This window comes from Anastrepha obliqua, chromosome 4 (assembly GCF_027943255.1).
Source record: "Anastrepha obliqua isolate idAnaObli1 chromosome 4, idAnaObli1_1.0, whole genome shotgun sequence".
Classification (NCBI taxonomy): Eukaryota; Metazoa; Arthropoda; class Insecta; order Diptera; family Tephritidae; genus Anastrepha; species Anastrepha obliqua.
This window is the reverse complement of record NC_072895.1, coordinates 38171655-38195550: the sequence shown is the minus strand read 5'-3', so window position 1 is coordinate 38195550 and position 23896 is coordinate 38171655. Positions and strand designations below refer to the sequence as shown.

The 23896-nt window shown below is 35.7% G+C and overlaps 1 protein-coding gene across 1 annotated transcript; it reads right to left on the bottom strand.

Moving 5' to 3' along the window:
* On the bottom strand, nt 1-23225 carry LOC129245959 (oxysterol-binding protein-related protein 2). The gene is made up of 9 exons (XM_054884418.1): nt 23111-23225; nt 18782-18851; nt 16491-16711; nt 13514-13772; nt 9335-9529; nt 7180-7375; nt 4947-5069; nt 3702-3925; nt 1-174 (listed from the first exon to the last, which is right to left on the bottom strand). Exons 2-9 carry the CDS (start codon nt 18820-18822, stop codon nt 72-74), a joined length of 1362 nt encoding a protein of 453 aa, XP_054740393.1. The 5' UTR covers nt 18823-18851; nt 23111-23225; the 3' UTR covers nt 1-71.
* Nucleotides 23226-23896: the final 671 nt, after the last annotated feature.

The window sequence follows — 23896 nt, the reverse complement described above, 5'->3', positions numbered from 1 at the left end:
TTTATATTGCTTCCAAAATACAATATTTATTAACATTTTGTTTTGAAAATACAACAGTATTTTATAGTTTGTTAAAAAATTTCTGACGTGAAATCATAGTTTCGATCCCAATATGCGCCTGTAAACATCCAATCTTCATGTTGGGTCAGAGGATTCGTTCCAAACTTGAACCATCTGTAAGAAAAAAAAAAAGATTTTGAAACCAGAGCTCAAAGTAAAAAATCAGGTTTTAAATAATTAAATTTATTCACTTCAATGCTATGATTTATTTATATGAGTACTTGGTGGTGCTGGTATGCTAGGTTAATAGAGCGCAAGAAATTTTGTATCTTCTGAATAAAAATAATATTAGTTAAATATTACATTACTATAAGAAGACCACCAAACAAAAAATAAATGATAATACTTTTATTATCAAACATCTCTTATATTTAATATTTTCAATCAATCAATCATATTTTATAATTAATATTGAGGAGTAGAGATTACTCAAATGATAGAAAGTGTTTTCTAATAACAGTTTGCCCTCGGCAGGCAATGCCAAATCTAGGAGCGTATTTCTACCATCTGCGGTTCGGAAGCGGCATAAAACTGCGGGTCTCTCCATTTATGGAAATGGAGGATCTCAGCATTTCGAATGTTCACCATTGTTTGTTTTATAATAATACCGTTCATCTTCTTTTCCAGTAAGAATTAGTTAGCAACTAACTATCTTATAATTTGTCAGTATTTACTTTTAAAAGAGAAAGAAAACTATCCAAAAAAGAACAAAAACACAAAACTTGCAAGTTTTCATCGTCATAGCCGACGAGGAAAAGGCAGTACCCCAGATGCGAATACTGTAGACACACTAAATCTTCTTCTCGGTTAAAGCCGTCAATATGGCATGCAAAACTCTTGCAAAACTTATTAACACATTGAGGTACCTATTTTGTGGACATTTTTGGGGACTGTTTCAAATTTATTTACATTTCCACGACAGAGGAAACATCTCGGTTTCTTTTAATTTCTGAAGCCGGTAACGTCTCATGCAACAGTCCAAAGGACCAAGTACACAATAATAGGGTTGGTGTAATCCGTAACCCGTAACATTAGGTTGGTGTAATCCTTAATTAAGAGGCAGGTAAGCATCGGGAGTAGTTGCTTTTCAACTCATTTGAACCTGACTGTTAAGTTGTTGCTACGAGATGTGGATTGGCGAGAGACAAAGTTGTCACTTATGCCGATGATATCGCGAATCGCGTACAGAGACAAGTTTTCACAAGCACTTTGTGACTTGGGGCAAAGGTCACCTCGAGATGTGTCAAAATGGCGCTTGAATGCGCGATACTGATTGTCCTCTGTAGGAGGAACTCCATCTACCGGAACTAAATGGCTTCCGCACAAGTCCTGCAAATAAGCATAAGTTCTTCGGCGTTATTTTAGATAAAAAGCTGAGCTGGAAGGGAAACTCAGCGAAATAGGAAGACCTATATATCACTGTAAAGGAGCCATAGACCAGCGCTCATTACGCCTATTTTCCCATATAGAGTTGTATAGTGGAGCGCTTTGATTAGAAGGGCTAACCTCAACTGTCTAAGGTACAAAGATCCAGCATGATTGACATCAGTTGGAGACGTACAAATACATCGAACCCCACGCACCATTTTACAAATTGCAGTTAAATAAGATGGTATGTAGCTCTCGCTGTCTTACGTTTAAAAGAAACTTTCCAGCTTCGTCGCAAAGGGCGAAATGTATTAATTCTAGCAGACCTGTAAGCCTTTTTATTATGAAATGTCAAACCAAAATGAATAAAATGGCACGCGGCTTACTAAAGTATTTATGAAGCTCAGATTTTCACTCGATTGGAGGAGCTTAAAAAAGACATATCGCACAAATGTTCCTTCTGCTCAAATATGAACGAGAAGTTATCAATAAAACGGTCCGCGGATGACATAAGGCAAAAAAAATTTTTTTGTTTTTTGGTAGGACTGTTATAAGCTTACATGGCAAATTTCAGCGTGATATGTCACATAGTTTGTTTTCTGTGCTACTGTAAACAAGTCAAGCTCGAGTGTGGAAAATTTTGAGTTGTGACCAGTGATGGTAAATGTAGGGAAAATTCCCTACATGTACGGATTTTTGTCGAAAAATGTGGGTTTAGGGAAAAGAAGGACAGATTTTTTTAAATTCTGTAAATGTAGGGAATTTTCAAGAAGGACAGAAACAATTTTTAAATAGCGGGGTAAAATTAAAAAAGTTCATTTAAAATAAAAATCCGCAGTAAGATTTCATGCCAGACTTCTTTTCCTTATGGCAGCATACTTTAAAAAGCGTTAATATGGCAACATTGCCGTGTTTTTCTTCGTTAACGCTAGCACGATTTTTTCATTGCGTTTTTCACTTTTGAAGTAAGTTTACAATTATTTTAGTTTTGGCTTTTTTATATTTAAAATGCATATATTTTACAGAAATGAGCTCCTCCTCTTCGATTGACTCTCCGGAGGAACACCAGGAAAAACAATGCAAGTATCGGAAACAAAAGTTCAATAACAAGTGGCTTGACGACGAAATTTTAGTGGCTAGTTTTAAGCTGTGGCTAACGAGCAAGTCTGATTAACAGAAGCACGCCGAAACAAAAATGCACCAAAAAATATGAAGACAATTAAAAAGACATCTAAAATAAACAGCTTTTTTTAAAAAAGGCGAGTAAACCAAATGGTTCCAGAAATTTCGAAATAAGACTTAGCATGTTCTTCGCTGAGCATAATGTTGCCTATGTGCTCATAGGCTATTATTTTTTTTTTGAATTTTTGGATTCTCCATCGTCGATTTTATATGTGGTCAAAATTTTGTCAAATTCTAGTTCCACAAAGTGGGTCAAAACGTTAGTCAAAAAATAATAAATATTTACAGACATAACGAGATTTGAGTGAGAGCTACTTTCGACAAAAGGTTTGAAATTCATTTTCTCAAAGCATCACAAAATTTATAGGCTATTTTAATACTAAGGGGACGATTTAATCCCACTCTTAAAAGAAATCGTGCCTGATTCTGAAATAATAAAAAACTCTGAGCTCGGAAGAAAGAAGTGCACCAACATAATAAAAAATGAATTGGCAAAAGAAGAAAAAGACAATTTAGTTAAAAAATTAAAAGTAAACAAATTTCCCATAATGATCGATGAGAGCACAGACATCGGACTCAATAAGCTTATGTGTCTCATGGTAAGATTTAAGAACTGAATGCACTGCAGAAGCTCTGTACGGAATTTTAAAAAAATCTTAAGCAAACAATTCAATTTGGACTTTGCAATTGCCTCATTATAGTGTAAACACAGGAGAAAAAAATGTAGGGAATTTTGTAGGGAAAATTTGTTGTAAGCGTAGGGAAAAGTAGGGAATTTTTTTGGGTTGTGTAGGGATTTTTCAAAAAACCATTTACCATCACTGGTTGTGACCCTTTTGTATTTAGGGTGCGATATGTATGTAAAATTTATCATTGATATAATAACCTGCTGGGTTAATTATTTTATCTTGCTTTCATGTTGTTTATTAAAATAAAAATTCAAAAAAGAACAAATATGGCTAAAACACGAAAATTGGATTGAGTGACATCTCCAGGAATATTAGATTTATGACTAAGCTACTAGGAATAAAATTGACCCTAAAAAATAATAAGAAATAACAGTGCAATATGATATAGAGCAATAGCGTTACCGTGGTTTCCAAAGTTCTTTTTCATGTTTTCCTTTTCGCAATCGTTTAGTATCACGTTGTTTTTCTTCTAATCGATTTTTTTGTGCAGATGCACCAGCTACATCACCTTCTTCAAGACATCTTATATCTGGACGCAACCTTGAATCGGTGGGACACAAAGTATTGAGGCTAACTTTTGGATCTATGGCATTAAGTTGCATTGCGAAATCTGTGAAATGATAATACTAACGTAAAAATATATGATTTAGTATCAATGCCAACAGAGGATCGCATGTTAACAATATTTAAATAATATATACGAGTATAATAAATTTTGCTTTGCTAACAGACACAGAAGTAAATCTCATTAAAATTAATTTTGTTAGACATTTGAAATTAGTTACTTATGTATGTATATAAGAATTTCGTATTAAAAAAAAAAATTCAAATAAATCCGCTGCAGAAATTTTTCTCCGTAGCAGCCAGATTAAACCAATAAAATGTATGTTAGTTCTGTGTTTGGAATCAAAAATTCAAAAATATTGGAGGAGAAGACATCTTCGTTTTCAAATTTTTAACAGGGTGTTTCTGGCTACAGGATGATATGAGAATTCATTAAATTGAAAGTAGTTATTTTGTTAATTACTATCAGACCCGGCGAACTTGGTGCCGCCCAAAATTTATTTAAAATGGAACACAATTTGAATTATTTTACATACCATGCCCTCTATTGTATGTAAAGCTGCTGAGGGAGTCATGTGTCAAATTAATCAATGGTTCGTTCGGCTCCGACGCCACCTGTCGGGGCAAACAAAGTTCGGTACCCATTACGAGTATGACTATAATGATTTCTTCAAGCCACTTACTCCGGGGCCCTGCTGGTCCCGCTATTCGATGCCACTGTAGAATTCCCAATGGTGTACATATACCGTTTTTTTAACAACGTGATGCCACGAAATTTTGTGTGTGGGATCGGAACCATATCTCTACCATAATGGACGAATTCAGGATGCCAGATCAAAGTGAGCACTTTTATTCTCGGTGGCAATCATCGAACCTAACCTAACTACATACATCTACATTGAGCCAACGGTTGTAACCAGTTCTGGCAAGTCGTATCACAATTTACAATGCTCTAATTGTTTTTTTTTTGTTTTTGTTTTTTTTTTTGTGAAATTGGGATTAATATGGGTAATTTCAGTATTGCATGAAAGTAATCGTCACAATATTACATGAAAAAAAAAATCAACTTATTAATTTATTTACCTTTGTACTATTTTCAGGACGTACGTTAGCGTTCCACAATATTGCTGATTTCGTATCGGCAGGTATTTGGCTCAAGTCATTGTTAAGATTTAAACTCTCCAGCAGAGTTGTATCGATTTGATCCTGAGTGAAAAGGAAAATGGAAAATTAGTAAATTTTCAATTTAAAATTATTGTAGTAAATTTTTTTACTAATTTTAAATTTTTGAGTAATACTTTTAAATTTATCCTTTGAGTAACACTCGTAACATTATAGATTCACAATCTCATCTCAGCCGCACTGTTTGGTCAATTTGCTTTGATTTTGCAAATTTTTTTCTATCATTGAAACAATAATTTATTTCACCCATTTTAATTGTAAGGATTTGTTTAATTTGTTTAAACGACATTTCTATCTAAGACTACTTTTTTTACTGGTCCCATATTTACCTTTTGAAATTTATAACATGTCAAAATATAGCTGATTATCTCGCGGATAGATTCTCTCAATTCAAAACCGGTATCGATCGACAAAAAGAAAAGTAAAAGCAGAATAGGAGATCAAATCTTTTGGGTGTGCAGGTAACATTTCTCTGATCTGGGCTCCAAGGCATAGGAACATAGAGAGAAATGAAATTGCTGATAAGCTTGCCAGGAATGGGACTGAATTGGTCTCAGAAACCTCCTACCCGGCCATCGGCATCCCTCTCACTGTTATTTATTTATTTCTCAGGAAAACGCAGAAACGATAAAGCTCCATTTCTTCATGTGCTCTTTCGAAAAACCTTTGGCCCCAGTAGACTAGACACAGGACTCAGAAAATTCTGGGGACTCCCTGCCATTCAATTTCCAAGCTCGTAGTTGTGTTTACCAGTCATTGAGCGATCGGCCCACACGCGGAAAAGCTAGGGTTACCATTTAACCACCATTGCAGAAGCTGTGGGGACCTTTCACAGAAGGAGACTGTTGAGCACTTTCTCTGTAAGTGTCCGGCTTTGCCAGCTAGATGATTAAGGTCACTGGGTGCTCCTTTCTTCTACAGTCTGGGGCAGTGCTCCAACCTAAATCCCACCAATCTTCTCCATTATATGATCAGCTCTGGCTGGTTGTAGATATCTGCATGTTGGAGGTCTCATAATGGTATCAAAACGGCGCTTTGGTGCTACTTGAGGCGTGCCAAACTGGCCCTTCAACGATTTCACCTACCTATCTAAAAGCAGAATAACTAATGAAATTGTGTATTATACTGACATACAAATCGATGCCCCCGATCTACTTTATACCAACTGCTCGAGAGCCATCAATTTTTCTTACCTTAAACGCCATGTGATATATTATAGTAAATTCATGAACTACTTAACATTGTACTAACTCAGCTATTTTTTCACTTTATATCAGCCGTGTCAGGCAAACTATCCTAACTCTGACTTGCCTATTTACTTTTATGTGTTCTTAAACTGTATCAACTAAATTTTTTTTTAATTCTTTTCTTTAGATACCTATTTTTATGAAGACCGTTCTCAGAAAATTTCAAAACAATTCGAGAAATAGCAATCTACTTATCAAGTAAGGAGGGCTGTGTTCGGTCCCGGCCACACACATTTTAGTTAAATGTTTCAGTAAAATTTACTCTCTTTGTTTGGCCGAGCAATTCCTCCTATTTGTGGTGTGCGTCTTGATATAAATATTTCCACAAATCGATGGATTTGCAATTTTATGCCGCCACCGAACGCTAGCTGGTTTTTAATGAGTAATTTTTGAATGGCAAAAATGCACTCATGGGTTTGCCATTGCCTGTAAAGGGCCGACTGCTATTAGAAAAACGTTTTCTTCAATTTGGTGTTTCTTGTGCGAAGATACGAACCTACGTACTCCGAATGGTACCACCATCGTTTTTAAGCCTTCTTTTGCAGGTCGCATGTTAGACAAAAAAACTTATTTTTGATCAAAAAATACAACTAATATTATATTTCGATTGAAAAGAATGTTGGATGGAGCCACCCCAATGCACAATGATAATTTGAAGCATTCTGTGCGATATTTGTAGGCTTCTTTTACCGTACAAAAAACTAATTCATTCCTCTAAATGACATAATCTGATCATACCTTTTTTATGTATATACTTTACAAATCGTTGCAAGCGTTAACCGACCGAAAGCTTCTTTATAATCGCGTGCCGGAATTTGAGTGATTGTGGCTATATTATTATGTACTCAAAGAATAATGTAATGATGTAAGAAATTCCGAAAGCTTACATCTTGCATGCTAACGCTGAGAAATGACGACATTTTAAAGCTATTTAACTTTGATAATATCTTTCGAGAATGATGGTCATGGGAAGTGTTTGCTTCTTTATCAACTTTATGCTGGATATACCGTTGGTAGTCTTCTTCGGATGTACATTTCAAAAGTTCGTTCCATTTTCCGTATAACCGATATAATATTGTTTTCCTAAAAACACAAGAATCCAATACATAAACAAAAATTTTAACTTTGAAATTTACACTTCAAAAAAAGTTAAATATTGTAATAATTTCAATCCATATTTTTATTAAAATATTCTTTTTTTTTTTTTGCTGATGTTTCATAGTCCTGGAATGTCCGGTGGTTTGTTTATGAAAAATAAGAAAAACTTAAAAATAAACATACATACATATATATGTATTTAGGTCCGTAACCACATATGCACATAAAAAAAAAATTCAGTGAAACGAAATTATTGTTTTGAACACATTTCTCTGAAATACATTCCACCGCGGTAATTAAATAGATACCTATAAAAATGTGTTGCCCCATTCAATCCCTTTTGTGGCAAAATTTTAAATTTTTTAAATTTGTTTCGAATTCATTCAAGATAATTGCACTAGAGCAGAGATCCTGTGTTCTCATTGTCCTTGCTTTGTATGTTTGTTTACATTCTCATGGAGATTTAAGAATCACTTTTACAAAAACAAAATACATGCAAACATTGTTGCTGCTCAAGTGCAATTAACTTGAATAGATTCGCCTTGAAAATGAAATTACATTCTGGCATATTGTTAGAGGAAGAGTTGCTGGAATAGTTAATCGATTATATGCATTCGGTAGTCAATCTTTCCGGCATCGTTCAATGGCTTTGGCCTTTCCTCGGATTTCATACTGAAAATGATTTTACACCAAAGATTTAAATCTGAGATTATGCTTAGTAAAGCCTGAAAGTTTCATAGTAGGAATCAGATACGTAAAGCGAACCAGCGGTTATTGTAGGCCATAAACTCAACCGGAACGGAAACATCGAAAACAGGTCAAGAAAAGCGGTCACAGTAAACGGTCACAAGTAACACTACTCCACAGTTCTGGTTTTTATAAATAATTTTTCCACACGAAGCTCACCAAGATGTGAATGGGATACTATTAAGAACCTTGATCTTGACAAGAGCCCGGGGCACCAGTGGTATCTTCACTGACGGCTCAAGACTTACCAATAGGATCGGCAGTGACATACATTCAGAAGTACTGTAGCTGAACCTAGACTTACGACTATCTGACAACTGCAGGGTCTTTCGAGCCGAGTTATAAAAGCAGTTGCGTGGTGAGTCAAGGGCTCGCCTGTTGCAGCACAACCGTGAAGAACTGACTCAGAGAAGAACTGAACATAAATCAGTTAACTATGCCCCGTATTTTAGGCAGCCTTTTATCCTCAAGCAAGCTCTGAATCAAGTCGGTCTATATCGCACAGGCTAACAGTGGATGGGCCACTTATGAGTAACTTAACAGATCTGACCTAGAAGGAATGAACACAGAACTAAATCCTTCATCAATCAACACCGATCTTCCATCAGTACAGTAGTTAGTAGCGTCACCGGGTCCTGTCTAATGGAAACGCGTAGGAAACATATGGGATTTTCCTCTAATGACTTCTGTCACAGCTGCAGGAACAAGAAAGACGTGGGACGCGTTGAACACTTCCTCTGCCACTGTCCCGCTCTTGTCGAAACGCAACACCGCTGCCTCAACTCTTACTTCTTTGCTTGGCTGTCAGACTTAGAATCCGTAGCCATCCACAATATTCCTTCGTTTATTAGAAGTAGAGGAAGTGGGTTCGCCATATTAGATATTTGAGCCCAAATTAATGGGCCTCCAGGCCTAAATAAGTTCCGCAATTTCATCATGGGGAGTAGTAACCACCGTAACCGAATCTAATCTATACGTAGGTAGAGGTTAACATTTCGTTCATAAGGTGTATTATGCCCGCGTTCGCGATAACTGCGCTCTAACAAATTTCTGTGTTCCAGCTAAGGGCTGAAGATTCGTAAAATTTCATAGGTAAATACTCGGCGGAGTGTTCAGAAGCCAAAGTGTATTAATAAATACATACATCTGTATGAAGATACATAAAACATTAATAGGTGTACAATTGTTTATACTTACTGGTCATTTTCTATAACTCCAAACACCTGGTTGGCTTCTTTGGAAGAATTGGTTTCTTTGAATTCGAGATGTGCGCGATAACCGTTCGAATGGTTCCTTATTTCCATTGTGCCATGCTGTTCAATCCAAAGTTTACCCACAACTACATTATGCACACAACAATTAACATTACTCCATGTGTAAGCTTCTTTCCATCTAGAATTATAACAATATATGTGTATGTGTATATAGAAATGTGAAAGAGAAAAATAGAATAAGAAAAAAAGGGCATGCTATATTTGACCGCGCTTGACCGTAAGCATTTTGGACATGGTCTTAAATTTTTCTGAAAATTGGTTTATTTGTAAGCTTGAGTATAATACCTACAATATATATAAAATAAACTAAACTGAAAAAATAAAAAAAACTTTAATTTTAAGATGTTAAAAATTAAGTTTTTTAAAGTCAAATACTTAATAGGAACGGATAACATTTTCATAATTTTTGCTTTAATTTTTAGGATTAAAAAATACTTTTTAAAAAGAATTTTTTGATAGTTTTACCATTAATAGCCTGAAAGTTTCGTATTGAGATTTTCATAAATTTTCGAGTTTTATTCAAATCAGCAAATCAGCTCCGGCAAGCGTTAGCATATGAACTCATATATTATGAAAATTAACGTATAGCAGATAGACGTCGTTATATTGACCGATTTCACTCATTTTCAATACCATACTACTTTGAAGAGCAGTAATATTATATGTGTACCAAGTTTCATTGAGTGACGGAGAGACATGGCTAAATTGACTCCTCTCGCAATTCTGAGCCTTCTATATGCTTATGTATATGTATGTCTTTATTTATCTCGATTGCTTTATGCCGTTACAAGGCGACGTTGTGTATTGTGAATCGTTGATTTTGTGTCGATAGTTAAGTTTCAAGGTCTGAAGCCACATAGATAAGGTCAAATCAATTGGTTGGTGGGCTTGGGGCCGCCCACGAAAAAACAAGCTCCAATAAAACATAAAGCAAAGCGTCGAGTTAATCCTGTTTGAGGACAACCTCGTTTTAGGGATTATGATTTGAAGCATTTAGAAGTCACTAATTTCATCCATGTAAAAAACGGTCATCTTATTTTTTGTGTTCAATTGAAATCACTGATTTTAATGGGGGTAGAATTTCGTGCTACAAGAAGAGGTTGGGACCAGGTATCTCGAGAAAAACATTTGGAAGGAGTTTGTAGAAGCATTTATTCAGGTAGTGTCTTTAATTCACGAAAGGCGCAACAATTCCTTTCCTCCAATCCCGTTAAATCAGGCACAATTGCCGCAAGTAATGATGTACTGTTATATACACTCTGTGTTAGAAGAAAATAACCGGTTGTTTTCTTGTAACTTTAAGATATATTTCGGTTTTTTGCTGCATAATAGTCCCACTCAAGGTTTACGATGCCAGTGCTAACTCAGGTTAGTGTCGTTCGAAACTTTCCCGTACACGCAACCAAACAAAAATGAGTGAGACGGTATTTTTATGCACGCATTCGAAACGACCGAAATAATCTTACACCACGGCTGCAGAAGTAATCAACAAAGTCTGTTGTGATGTTGATGACTTTTCCGAGCGCGGCTTGAAGCGAGTGATGACAAAAAAGGAGGATAAAGGGATCGTCCAACTTTTTAAGCGGAACCCTTCTTTGTGACTACGTCAAGCACAATCAGTTCGTGCTAAAAAGGGAATATATGTGAGTATCAACATCATCGAACGTCGACTGAAGGAGGCGAACTTATCCTACCGTCCGACATCATCAAAACCACTGCTCTCAGAAAAACACATTGAGAAACAACAAAACAAGAAAATGGCTTCGCAGTATTGCACGGGCCGCCCCAGTCCCCAGGAGCCAACCCCATTGAAAATGTGTGGGGGCTATGAAAGGGCATCTTGCCGGAAAGTAACTCGTGCGTCAAGTTCGCAAAATCTAGTCCTGTTTGTGGACGAGGTACGCAGAAAAGCTGGTTCAAAGCATGAAGAAGATGCCAGGCAATACTCGACAACGATGAAGATTACACGGCTTATTGAGTAATTTGTACATACTTTCATGTAAACAAATTTTAAATATATATACATATACCATATCTTTTATACTTCATGAATAATCGCCGTTCCTTTTTACTGACACAGACTGTACTTCTACCTAAAGTGATGCTGCCAACTTTCGGTGGCAATTGCGTCGAATGGATTAATGTCAAGAAATTTTTGAAACAAGGGTTTGCAATTTGGCTTATAGACCAACAACTTTTTTTGTCACTAATTTTTCTTTTTCAAGTTATATCAATTATATTTTCTTAAAATCATACTCGATCTTGGGCTTTGTTAGACGTAATAGTGCGAACTTCTCAGACGCTTACACGATGAAATTACTGTTCACCGCGTTTGTTTGGTCAAGGTTGGAAAATACTTCACTAATTTGGAGACGTTATCATTAATTTGCTATCGCAAGAATAGAACCTCTCTTAAATTTGCCCTAAGATCTTTAAATTTTCTGTACCATTTCTCTCTTATAACTCCCGATTGTTATTAAATAGATTAAAGTCGCTTGAGTACAGAAAGTCGATTCTATCGCTTTCTTTTATGTTTAATTCAATTCAAGGTGACATTGATTGTGCGTTTCTTTTGCAACGCATTAACTTTCTTATTCCGGCGAGAACTCTAAGAAGCTCTTACCCCTATGTCAAGATATTAAAAACGAATTTCGAGTACAAATGCACCTATTGCTCGGACTCTTCGCGAATTTAATGAGATCTCGAATTCGAAATCGTTAGATTGTGCAATTACTAAAAATCAATTATCTTCTCTGTTGAATGCTTCATTTTTAGTTTTTAGTTTTGGCTCCTTTTATTTGTTATTTTGTTAATAAATGGTTTATATTAGCGTTAAGCCAATAGTCAGTAAGCACTTTTGTGTTTTTCGACGAAATTAAATAAATAAATAAGTAAACCTTTCCATTATCTAAAAAGTGTGATGTCAAATGAGACTGAGACTCTTATTAAAGAATTATGAAAATGCATGGATATTAGTCAGAATATATTGCAGTAGAATTTACTAAATCTACAGTTTAATCTTGATTCTTCAAAGACAATTTTCTGGTTCGATTAGGAGATGCTACTCGGCTGGATAAGAATCGACCCTACACGTTGAAAAGTTTTTGTTCAAACTGACCGAAGTTAGATCTTAGAATTTCCAAGGGTCTATCAGTGGCTTCATAACTACAAAGCAACGAGATTTTCTGCAACGATATAACAAGTCTTTTGACAATCAGCTGGTAGTGCTTTTAGTTATGGAACTGTACGGCGTGTGTGAGTAAACCAAGACGAATTGAGTATCTAAGGTGGCGCCATTAAAAAAACAGTTACTTTATTTTTCGCGGTTTTGACATGAACAACACAAAACAAACAAAAGGAGGAGAAATTACATGTTTGTGAAAATTCAGTGAATGGCTTGGTAATATTGTCATTTGTGAGATTTAAATTAATCAAAGTAATGAAAACGAAGTGCCGTGTGTTAAATTGTGAAAGTACAAATTACAATAATATAATATGAAGATTTTACGCGGAAGTCGCCGTGGCAGAAAGTACGTGTGTGTGTGTGTATAGTTTCTGTGTTTGGTTGTTTCCACTGCTTTCGCCTACTTATCTTCGTCAAAAACAAGTAATTTGCCCACCTTTTGTTTGTTTATTCATAGGCTCTTGCGACACAGCGAATTCGGAAGGCGCAATCGTGAATTCTATCATTCTTGTGAGTAAACGACAAATAGAATCTATTAAAGGTGGTATCGGTCAATCCGCTGATTTGTTTTTTTTTCGCCGTGTCCATGTGGCTGTCAGCCCAGAAGCGAATTCATTCTTTAATTTCTATTTTGCCAATACTTTGCTTTGACAATCGAATGTACAAAATATTGTTGTTGAACTAGCGCCACCACCTTTAATGGATGCGCTTTGGTAAACTTACTTGAAATTCGCCGATCTGCCAGGCTGTGCTGCTACAATACAAATACTTTTTGCTTTAAAATCTTATTTTCTGCCTTTTTCTGTACTTTTCCTTATACTTATATTTTTAGTTCTACACTTACTTATACTTATATATGTATATAGGCTAATTATAAAGGCTTTATTGTATTTTTGATATATAAATACTCGTATTTACCTGGGAAATTCAACAGTGACAACACCTTTGGGTTGAATTTCAATACTTTTCCCCATGAACCTTATTTTCGGATTTATGGAGCCATAAAACATATAATGAGGAGATTCTGCATGAAAAGCTGAAATTGGTGGATGATGAGATACTTGCTCGCTTAGGAATTTGAAGTCTTTCCTTTGAAGTTCATACGTCTCTCCCAAAAGTGGATTGAATGGTTTCCCAATACGTTCCCAATTTGAAGCCAATGCAGATACCGCGAACGCTGGTTATAAAAACCTTTTGAATTATGCTCCGTGTATATTAATATGCATACATATGTATAAATGTCTTTATATAAATGTAAAATATAATAATAACACAGTACTACAAAATAAAAAAATGTCATGCACTTTTAGGATTGCAAAGCAAGATTGTGGATCTGGTCATGTACAACACAAAGCCATGTTTAAAAATTTCCCCTATTCCCCAATAACTGTATTTATTGCTCAAAAATCTAGGTGCAAGTACTAAGTTGCATTTTAGGGAGTCTATGGAAAATTTGAAACATTATTTTGTGTTGTACCGACCAGATCTACAATGTCTAGTATGCCACCTTAAAAGTACAAAACGACTGTAGCACGGTGTAATGTGCGTTGGCCGATCTAGGAAATGCCTAATGGAGGGGAGTATTTTTGAGTTCGAAATTTTCCATATAATAATTGCCTGTTGTAATTCATAGCCCAATTAATTCTTCGTACAGTTGTGGATATTTTTGAAAATGCATTGAAAATTCAAAATTTTATATTTTTTGATAAGTATTGTGTAATGTACTTTGTTGTAGATAAATACTCACAACTGTGTGTTACAGATTTGCAAGAGTGATGTATTACGAGATAATAAGTTCCGTCATACTTTTTTCTGCTATACGCAGAACGTACGCAAAATATTTTCTATGCATCTTGCGACTCAATTGTGTTGTTTGATGTGATAGATTTTCTGCGATCGGCGTTTGTGGAGTGCCTGAAGTAGAATAATCGCATTATTAATGAAATCTGCATGTTGAAAGTACTTTTCCCGTACAGGGAAACAGCCCCAAAAAACGGAGTATTATTTAATTACTAGCTGATACCCGGCGCGTTGCTGCCGTAGAGAAGATAATTGTGGAAATAACATTTGAAATGAAATTTGATAATGAGGGCAATAAAAGTGAAATGAACGAACTAGCGAAACGAACAACTGCCGAAGGTGACGCTACAATAATAAAGTTTGAAAAATCTACTTGTAGAAAAGGTGGTTTTCTACATTTTGACTGATTCTCACTGACTTTTGCGGCCATAACGTAGCGCAGAGAAGTCAAGACTTCAGATTTTTGGCTTTTTAGGTGAAAAATCATGTGATTTCACTGAATTTGAAAAAAATTAAATTTAATTTGTAAAATGTTTCGCTTAGTTTCGACATGGTTTTGCTCCATTAGAACAAGATTTCGTTCAATTTGAAAAGCGTTTAATTTAAACTAAAAATACTATAAATTATAATAATATATTATATGTACTCGTATATGGAAGTGTTTGTCTTCTCTGGTTTATAATTACATTTTAAACTTAATGTTAAACTTAAAATTAAATTTTGAAAAGGATAAGGAAAGCAATTTTTTATATTTCTTTAGCTATCAAAGATTTAGGTTCCAGGAAATTAACGAAGATTTTAATAAATAAAGATTTCGCGTGGAAGAAACATAATGGCACAACGAAGAAAGCTACTGCCACAACAGGAACACGAATTTAAGAGTTTTGTCAAATTATTATGGGCATGCATACATACATACATCTCTACGAGCAAGTCTAATATACAAACCAACTTTACAACCATTTCGTATTCTGCCACACAATTAATTTAAAGCAGATTGCAGAGAGCGAGTGTGGAATAAAACGGCTACTTAGAAAGCGATATATTTGACTACTTATATTTATTAATATCAAAAAAATCGATTCGAAATATTCTCGCCAAAAAAACATTTTAACTACATATGTATGTATTTCTAATTAAAGTTTTAATTGGAGAACTGAAGATCATCAGGATAGGAAGTAAGTGGGAATAACGGCCTGGAATTAAGTCGTGCCTCAGATACGAGCCGAGAGTGCCTTTCATATGTCAATCAGGTTCCACTAGCAGGTCGCTTTAATGGTATTTAATTTATTTTATATTGACTTCCAAAGTCATCCAAAGGCCGTGAAGTAGGTGGCATTGAAGATGCTGATCTGTCAGCTTTCGATAACTTCGCGTTACACACCGTGTTCGAATTTGTGGTAACTGATTTTTAAAATTGCATCTGCCCCCACCGCAGAAGTTGGGATCACAGTCGGTATAAATATCAGTGCAAAGTTTGCATAAAACGATGTAAGACCCGCAAGAAATTTGCTGGTGATGGATAGCAGTGCATTGTCTTTGTTGTAAGTCTTAAGAATAGCAGGTATGCCATTAATTATGTGAGGCTAATAAAGGTGCTTTTGATCATATGATGGATTTAAATGCTTTAAGCAACTGCGAATGCGAACAACTTCGTTGGCGTCGAATTGACTAACTTTCTAGTAGCGGATAAGTTGGCCCAAAAGTATTACTGTATCATTTGAACAACTTGACTTCAAACTTCGCTGAAGTGGGTTAGTGGTTTTCATGATTAAATCAATCGACAAAAGTATAATTACACCATCTAACAGTGGAGATTTTATGTTCCAATAAATAACTTTAAGGTTTTGTATTGTGCAATTAATTTTCCAGGTCCGTCGATTCTCAACAGAAAAAGTTGGTCCTTTACCATCATTGTCATTAGTCTTTTTAGTAAATTTAAGTTTCGAAGAGACTATTTTAAGCAGTTTAATTTTCGACTTAAGCAATTGAAAATACTGCTACGTAATGCTCAAAAAATATATGCATACATTATATTATATTATATAAGTAAAATATTTACAAAGAGTTTTTTATTATTTATATTACGACTTACTTGCAACAAGTTTCATACGATCAGCTGGATCTTCCTCGCTGGCAGCTTGATCTAATATTTCAGCGTATTCCATGTATTCACATATCCTTTGTAGAAAGCTCAGTGGTTCATTTAACGTCACAGGCATTGTAACTTTGCTGAGCTCCTTTCCCAGGCAATTTTTTAAAATCGACATGATATTTCCATCATTCGGTTGTAACATTTCAGAAGGAAGACAAGATCTATAACGGTAAAATGTGAATATTGATTGCAAATAATTTCATAACATAAATTTTTACTATAATACGTGTTTATAAATATACAGGGTCCGGCAGGTCGAAGTGTAACCAATTAAAAAGTCCATAAATTTAGTTTGGAAAATTACTTTTATTAAATTCAAAGTAAAAAATGTGTGAAAATAATACAAAATTAAGAATCAATTTACTTTTGCTCGATATGACCACATTTTGCCTTGACTATGGCCTTGAGACGGTCCAGAAACGAATCGAAAGCTGCCCGATTGTGACTTGCAGGTATTTTGGCCCACACGCGGACAATGGCCTTTTTCAGCACCTCGAGACTGGTGAATCCTTTAGTTCGGACCTTGCTCTCCAAAGTGGCCTAAAGAGAATAATCCATCGGATTCGCGTTTGGTGAATTTGAGAGCCATTGTGTGGACGTTATGAAGTTCGAAACGTTGTTCTTTAGCCATTCTTGGTTCAATCGAGTTTTGTGAGACGGTGCCAAGTCTTGTTGAAACGTCCATGGTCTGCCACCGAAATGTTTGTCTGACCACGGTTTCAAAGCAACCTCCAGAATACTTTCCCGATAATATTTCGCATTTACCTTGACGCCAAGCTCGATGAAAACGATTGGAGAGCGCCCATCTGCGGTTACAGCGGCCTAAACCATTACCTATGGCGGGTGCTGCCTCCTGGTGGCCAATCAATGACTCAAGTTCTCGTATGAACGGTCGGTCAAATAAACCTTATCGTTTTGGGAGTTTACGAATTACTCAATTTGAAAAATTTTCTAGTCAGAAAACACAATGTTCGGAAATTGACTGTTTTCGGCCAATCGAAGCAACTTCTTCACTCTTTCAAGTTTGACTTTGGTGTGAGATCATGCGCGTTTTGGATCTTGTGAGGCTTGACTTTGAGATCATTTTTCAGTATGCGGCGAATACTACGTTCAGATATTTTCAGTTCTTTCGCCATTTAATTGGCTCTTCGTCGGGGACTTCGCTAAAAAACTTTATTTACTTTAAGGTGCTCGAGCTCACGAACAATCGCTGGTTGTGATTTTCCAGCCAAATATAATGCACTCACACTTTACGTTTGAAATCCATTACTGATTTTCTTTTTTCGGGCTTACTCTCGGTAAAATGCTTCCGCGCGCTTGTAAACAATACTCTGGACTGTCATTTAGCCAACTAACAGACAGCTGATGCCTGTGCGAGTGTGCTAAAGTTGGTTACACTTCGAGTGCCGGACCCTATATAATTTGAAACTATTTTTATACCCGCGCACACTTGTACACAAGGGTATTATGAGTTTGTTCTCCTGGCGGTTTTATGGAACAGCATAAAGGAATCGAGATAGATATATACATATATGTACATACATATGTATCTCCAATCCAAGACCAACATATTTTCGCATTCGTTATCGAAGGCAATACTTGATAATGAGACTCGTTTTCCAATCATTTTTTAAGTGTTAACCAAGTATGTTTATTAGGAGGTTGAAATCATACAAGATTGTTAGATAACATTTTTAATATGGTTATTCAAAAATGCTGCATAACTCACGAGAGGACGGTAGAATGCCCATTTTAAAAAAAAAATTCGCTTTTTGTTGATTTTTTCATGGAAAGTTTTCTTCGGTTTTACTTCTTCTTAAAAAAACCGCGGTTATTATCATATTATGCTCAATTTCAATACCAAGGGATATCTTAATTTGCCTATAACTATTTAGATTCCGTTGCACTACTACAAATAACAGTTATTTGAAGAAAGTTATAATACCCTAAATAACAAGTGCGGACGAATATCGTGGATTCTCTTGTATAAGACGGAGTGTAACATTTATTCCAGATTTAATTGTTTTTAATGCCACTTAAAAAGTGCAAAGAAAAGTCATAAGAAACAAATATAACGAACCGTCTTTAAATATAACTGCAAATATTCCAAAACTTTATATTCCTAAAGTATTTCGAAGGAAAATATTTTTAATGTATGTAATCATTATAGGCTATAATTTTAGAAAATAAAGTTTCATAAACTAAAGCTAAAGCTTTTCCTTAAATCTTACCTGTGAAAGCTTGTACTCGTATCAGGGTCGCTATTAATCATACTGACTTCCCAAAAATTTGATTTGTTTTCTAGTGGTGAAAGAAAAGAAAACAAATATTTATACAGCTTTAATAAAAGAATTCATTTTGAGGTTTTGCATTTCTGTAATCTAATTAAGTATTATATATAAAATGATAACTACAATATTAATGGCTTCAAAAATTGTATGCTGGGGTAAACTTGTGACTTAAAAATCACGTTCCTTAAATTAATTGTGTTGATTCAATATCATTAGAATTATATTTTATTATTGTTGGGTCATAAATAGAGAACCCGCACGCCTGTTATATTCACATTGCTCCCTAAACTCGTATTTAAAGGCCGTTTTTGGAGTTTTACGTTAAACACTGCTCATAAACACAGAGTTTACCACACAAATAATTTTACTTTAACACGTCTTAAACACCACTGCCATTTGGTGGGACATGCAGCCATTTTCAGCTGATTTTAATTTATCTGTATGCACAAGTTCGTCAAAATGGTTGTGCGAAATTTTTCATTTTTACAAAAAAAAAATGGCGTTTACACCCGTTTTGGTTGTTTGGCCGATCTCTTCTTCCAATTTGTTGTGTGCATCCACAAATGGAGGGACCTACAAAAATATGAGAAGCTTTTTCGTGGCAGAAATACACTCGGAGGTTTGCCAGTCACACACCAACCCATTCGGCTGCGGCGGCCGCTTATTAATATAATATATTGGTTGGTTGGTTGATTGAAATGGTGATTCATCCAGAACCCATCTAGCGCTAGCGCACCATTTTGTTGCCACATCCGCGCTATCAACTTGTTTAATTTGTTGTTGTTGACGGTCTAAGACAGACAGTTGTTCGAGATACTACAGACACTCGAACAGTGATTTGCCAAGGGTTGATATTCTTTCATTCCAAAAGGCATGGCATTCACAGAGGAAGTGGAAAATCGTTTAACTTTTCTCTAGTTGTTTACAACTGTGACAGTGTCTATTGTGAGGGATGCCCATTTTGGCTGCTTGTTGCCCGATAGACTAGAAGCCAGTTATCACTGGCGTGATGCTGCAGGAATCCCTTCGTTCTGCTAACTTTGCATGTCGTCTAGTCGCTTTCGCGATTTGTAGATATTTTAAGGAAATTGCATTCTTGAATGCACCCAGTGGTGTGAATACCGATTCAGCAAGAATGTTATTCATGGAAAATCCCCCTCTTGCCATTCCTTCAATGATTCAGATTAAGGTTACTTTAAGATTTACCCTCAAGGTGGTAAAGCTATTCCTGCTTTGTTCCACAAGTTTAGAGATTGTTGTAGCCAAATCCAGTGCTTGGATTGTAGCTTAGCTATTCGAAAGAATAGCGATATTGCACTTGAAAGAGAAGTATGTAGTAGCCTTCAAGCTTCCCCTATTGCCAGTACTTCCGTCTGGAAGGCACTGCAAATATTGGGAAGACGTACAGATTTTTCAATTCTGAATAGACGAGTAGACCTGCTTCACCATCACAATCCATTTTGGAGCCATCTGTGAAGACTATAGTGTCAACCTTGTTTACTAAAAGTCCTTTACTCCATTCCTCCCAATGGAAAGTGGGCAGCGAAATTCCTGTTCAATGTCACCGTTGGAATGATGTAATCAGTCCTCTCCGAGGTGAACTGAGTTTGTCGCAATAATAGACTGGCATGACCATAAGTTTTTCCTTCCAGCGACCTACTTCATTTAACCTCAGTGTATTCATGGTAGCCATCTTTTCATATGGAGATCTACCGGAACTACTTGTGTCATTTGAGAACCTCCCTAGGACATGATCTTATTACACTGACCGTTATTGCACATTTCTATTTTGCCAAGTAATTAAGTATTGCAATTTCCCCTAGAGTTTTTCAAACTACCGATCCATATGATAAAATTGGTTGTATAATCCCCTTCTACCACCATAAAGTATACTTAGGTTGAACCCCATCTTCCATACTTGAACTTTATTTAGTTTTTATGTGCGTGGCCAACACGGATCCTCAGTAAGTGTTGCCTTTACGTAACCTTTAAACCAGCAGAAAAAGTTTCAACGAACCAACTCCATGTTAACTATCTGGCGGAAACTATCTATATTTCGTCTTTTTCAAAATACGAAAAAAGAAAGAGAGGAATTTTTTATAATAATAAATAATTTTTTAAAATCATGAAAAATTTGGAATTAAGGAGTTACAAGACAGACACTGTCGTTTATTAAATACCTGGGCGTAATAATTGCCCATAGGTTTAATTTCAAAAGAGCACCTTTCACACGCGAACGTTTTACGTTCAGAGGCAGAGATAATAAAGGCTGAGTGTGAGAGTGTGCTGCGCGTTCCGCACCGTATCAGAAGACTCCATTATGGTTATTGCTGGGCTACTCCCAATCAGATTAATGACAAATGAGTGCGCTAAAGTTTACAAGAACAAAACTTTTCCAACACGGCTGAATATGCGTAAGGAAGCAAGAGAGTGTAGTATGCGTACATGGCAGGAAAAAGGGAGTTCGTTTTGATTTTGAAAGGGAGTAGCATTTAGCATTAGGGTGGGGAGGGAGACGAAGCTGTGGAGGGGAGAGCCGAAAGGCAAGCCTCACACTTTTCGACTTTCAATGCGTTGTGACGCCTAAAAAAAAAAAGACACTGTATTGATGGCGAATTTCAAGCTTGATGTTAACAAAATACACGCGGTGAGCATCTTCTCTTTTCAGTTTCAATTATTTTGATAAACTATATTTACCACATACTCAAAATCACTATATTCCAACAGATGACAAAAATCACAAATGAGAGTATCTCGTAAGCTCGAACGAAATACATTTTCGTTAAAAAATTGTACCAAATATTATGTTTTTGTTTGTTTAATACGTTATTTCGTTGCATCTATTATTGTTTTTTTTATATGGGCGCTAAACACGATTCTTTAGTCCAAAAGTGCCCATCCCAACATGGTTTTGAGTAATAGTCTCTTGCACAATGGGGTTTTTGAGAAAAGTGGGTGGAAACATAACGTATTCGAGCTAAATCGTAGAATGTGATGGTCATTCTGTCATTGATGCTTTGAGTCCGCTTTTACTGATTTATCAGTTGCCGAATAGACAAATTTAGATTCCTCATGTTGAGATCCATAGACTAGTTTTAGCGTAGGTGCTGGCGCTCAGTTGGAAGATTAACTGATTCGGCTGGGAATCTGTGTCGGGCCGGATAATCTTAAGCAGCAGCAACCGTGACCACCATACGAAAGTAATTTGTGCCACTTTGCACCTCAGTTAGAGTGCGAGTGGGTGACAAATGTGTTATAGGCAAACTCCGCGAAGCCGTCGGTTATTGAATGGTTTTGTTGTTTTGTTGAATTGTATACATTTGAGATCTGTTAATAATAATAAAAAAATCGGGGCAAACGGGGTAGTTATTGGCTGCCTACATGCCAGATAATTTATTATGAGGATCTTTAAGAAATACAGTCGGAGGTTAGCCGTTTTCGTGAGTAATTTGTGTTCATCATGAAAATGCCAATTAAACACACAATGCCAGTTACGTCTCTGTTAATATTGAGACCTAGGACATAGTGGTGTTCTCCGAGATGAGGAATCAGACGAATAAAAAAATGGACTAAGACAACGCTTTGATAATCGAGTCCAAGCAAACAAACCCCATTATTTTCACAGGTCGAGTAAAAGAATAGAACAGCTACATATGTATATACTAATAGTAGATAAACTAATCCCAGACTAATCACTTCCATTTTTGTTTAGGGTTAACCTAATTTAAAACACATCTTTTTTTGTTTAGTCCTTTTAGAGATGTACTCCTGCAAATGTATATTTCCGTCGGGAAAGTTTTTAAAAATAAATTCAATTTGGTTATACTGATAGTCATAGGATCAACTGTTCTGTTGTCATAACTTGCCCGTAATACCAATTTCAAATTTCAACCCGAAAATCTCCGAACCACTTTCGAAGGTTATACTTAATATATCTATTTTCGCCATAAAGCGCACAACATTTTAAAATATGAACTAACATTTTTCCGGCAAAAAAAAGCAAAATCGATTTGTAAGCATATTGAGTCCTATATAAATTAGCTAACACAAATGTAGAAGTACTTTATTTATGTATGTAGGCGCATCGCTACGCATTTATTTGAGCTGCTGTGAAACGAAAATTTTTTAAGCAAAGTATTTTTTCCTTCCCACACAAATCATTTCGATTATCAATTTTACATTTGTTTCAAAATTAGTGAGATATGCATCTTATTACACCACAATCATAATATAAATATTTTAATACAACAGTGCTCGAATGTATATTACCTAGAGAGATTTGAGTGAAATAACCACTTGATTACTCCTTTTTTATGTATGCTCGTTATGAAAAAATATGTATATAACACTGTTAAATCGATATATTAGAACCTATAATATCATCAGATAGAATTTTAACCCCAACTAGGCAAGGAGGAAATAGTGACGTACAATTTTTCTAGAGTGGGTGTATCTGCAATCCGATAATGAGTATTTGGAGTTGTTTCGGCACTAATGTCATAATAGGCGCGTTGTATATGACCACCATCCGAAACTATGAGCTGGCTTTGCATGGGAAATTTAGCCAAAATAACTATATGGGCTTGCATGTAGAATTAAAGTCATTGCCAGTTCAAAATGTGTAACAATTTTTCTATGAATGATAGAATACATCGTGAGCTTTTCTAAAAGAACTTTAGAAGATGCTTACGATAGACTTCCATTTCACCATTTTGGCAGCGGAAAGCAAACAAAAAACAAGAGATTAACGGACAGCTTGGTAAATCTAGTAAAATATGCGCTCTTTTGTGCCTCTTCGTCTTTGCTGTAAATAATTCAAGTATATTAAGCCTACAATAATTGTCCTTAAATTTTGAAATATTACCATTCTTTCTGATTCTCCATTATTCGTTACAAACTCATATTCGAACTACCAAAACGTATACATATGTACGAGTATAGCAGTTTTTAACATCATTGCCAATAAAACTGAAATTTAAGGAAATAAGCTGAAACTCGTTTTATTTGACCGAGATTAAGTCATTAGATTGTGATGCTCAGTACGCCAAATCTTTG

Excerpts from the sequence above, each read along its gene's own strand:
- LOC129245959 (XM_054884418.1), bottom strand. The coding sequence starts at position 18,822 with ATGATTAATAGCGACCCTGATACGAGTACAAGCTTTCACAG. Across the intron at positions 16,712-18,781 it reads ACGAGTACAAGCTTTCACAG|ATCTTGTCTTCCTTCTGAAA; the intron begins GTAAGATTTAAG and ends TTACCGTTATAG. Across the intron at positions 13,773-16,490 it reads TCGTATGAAACTTGTTGCAA|CGTTCGCGGTATCTGCATTG; the intron begins GTAAGTCGTAAT and ends TTTTATAACCAG.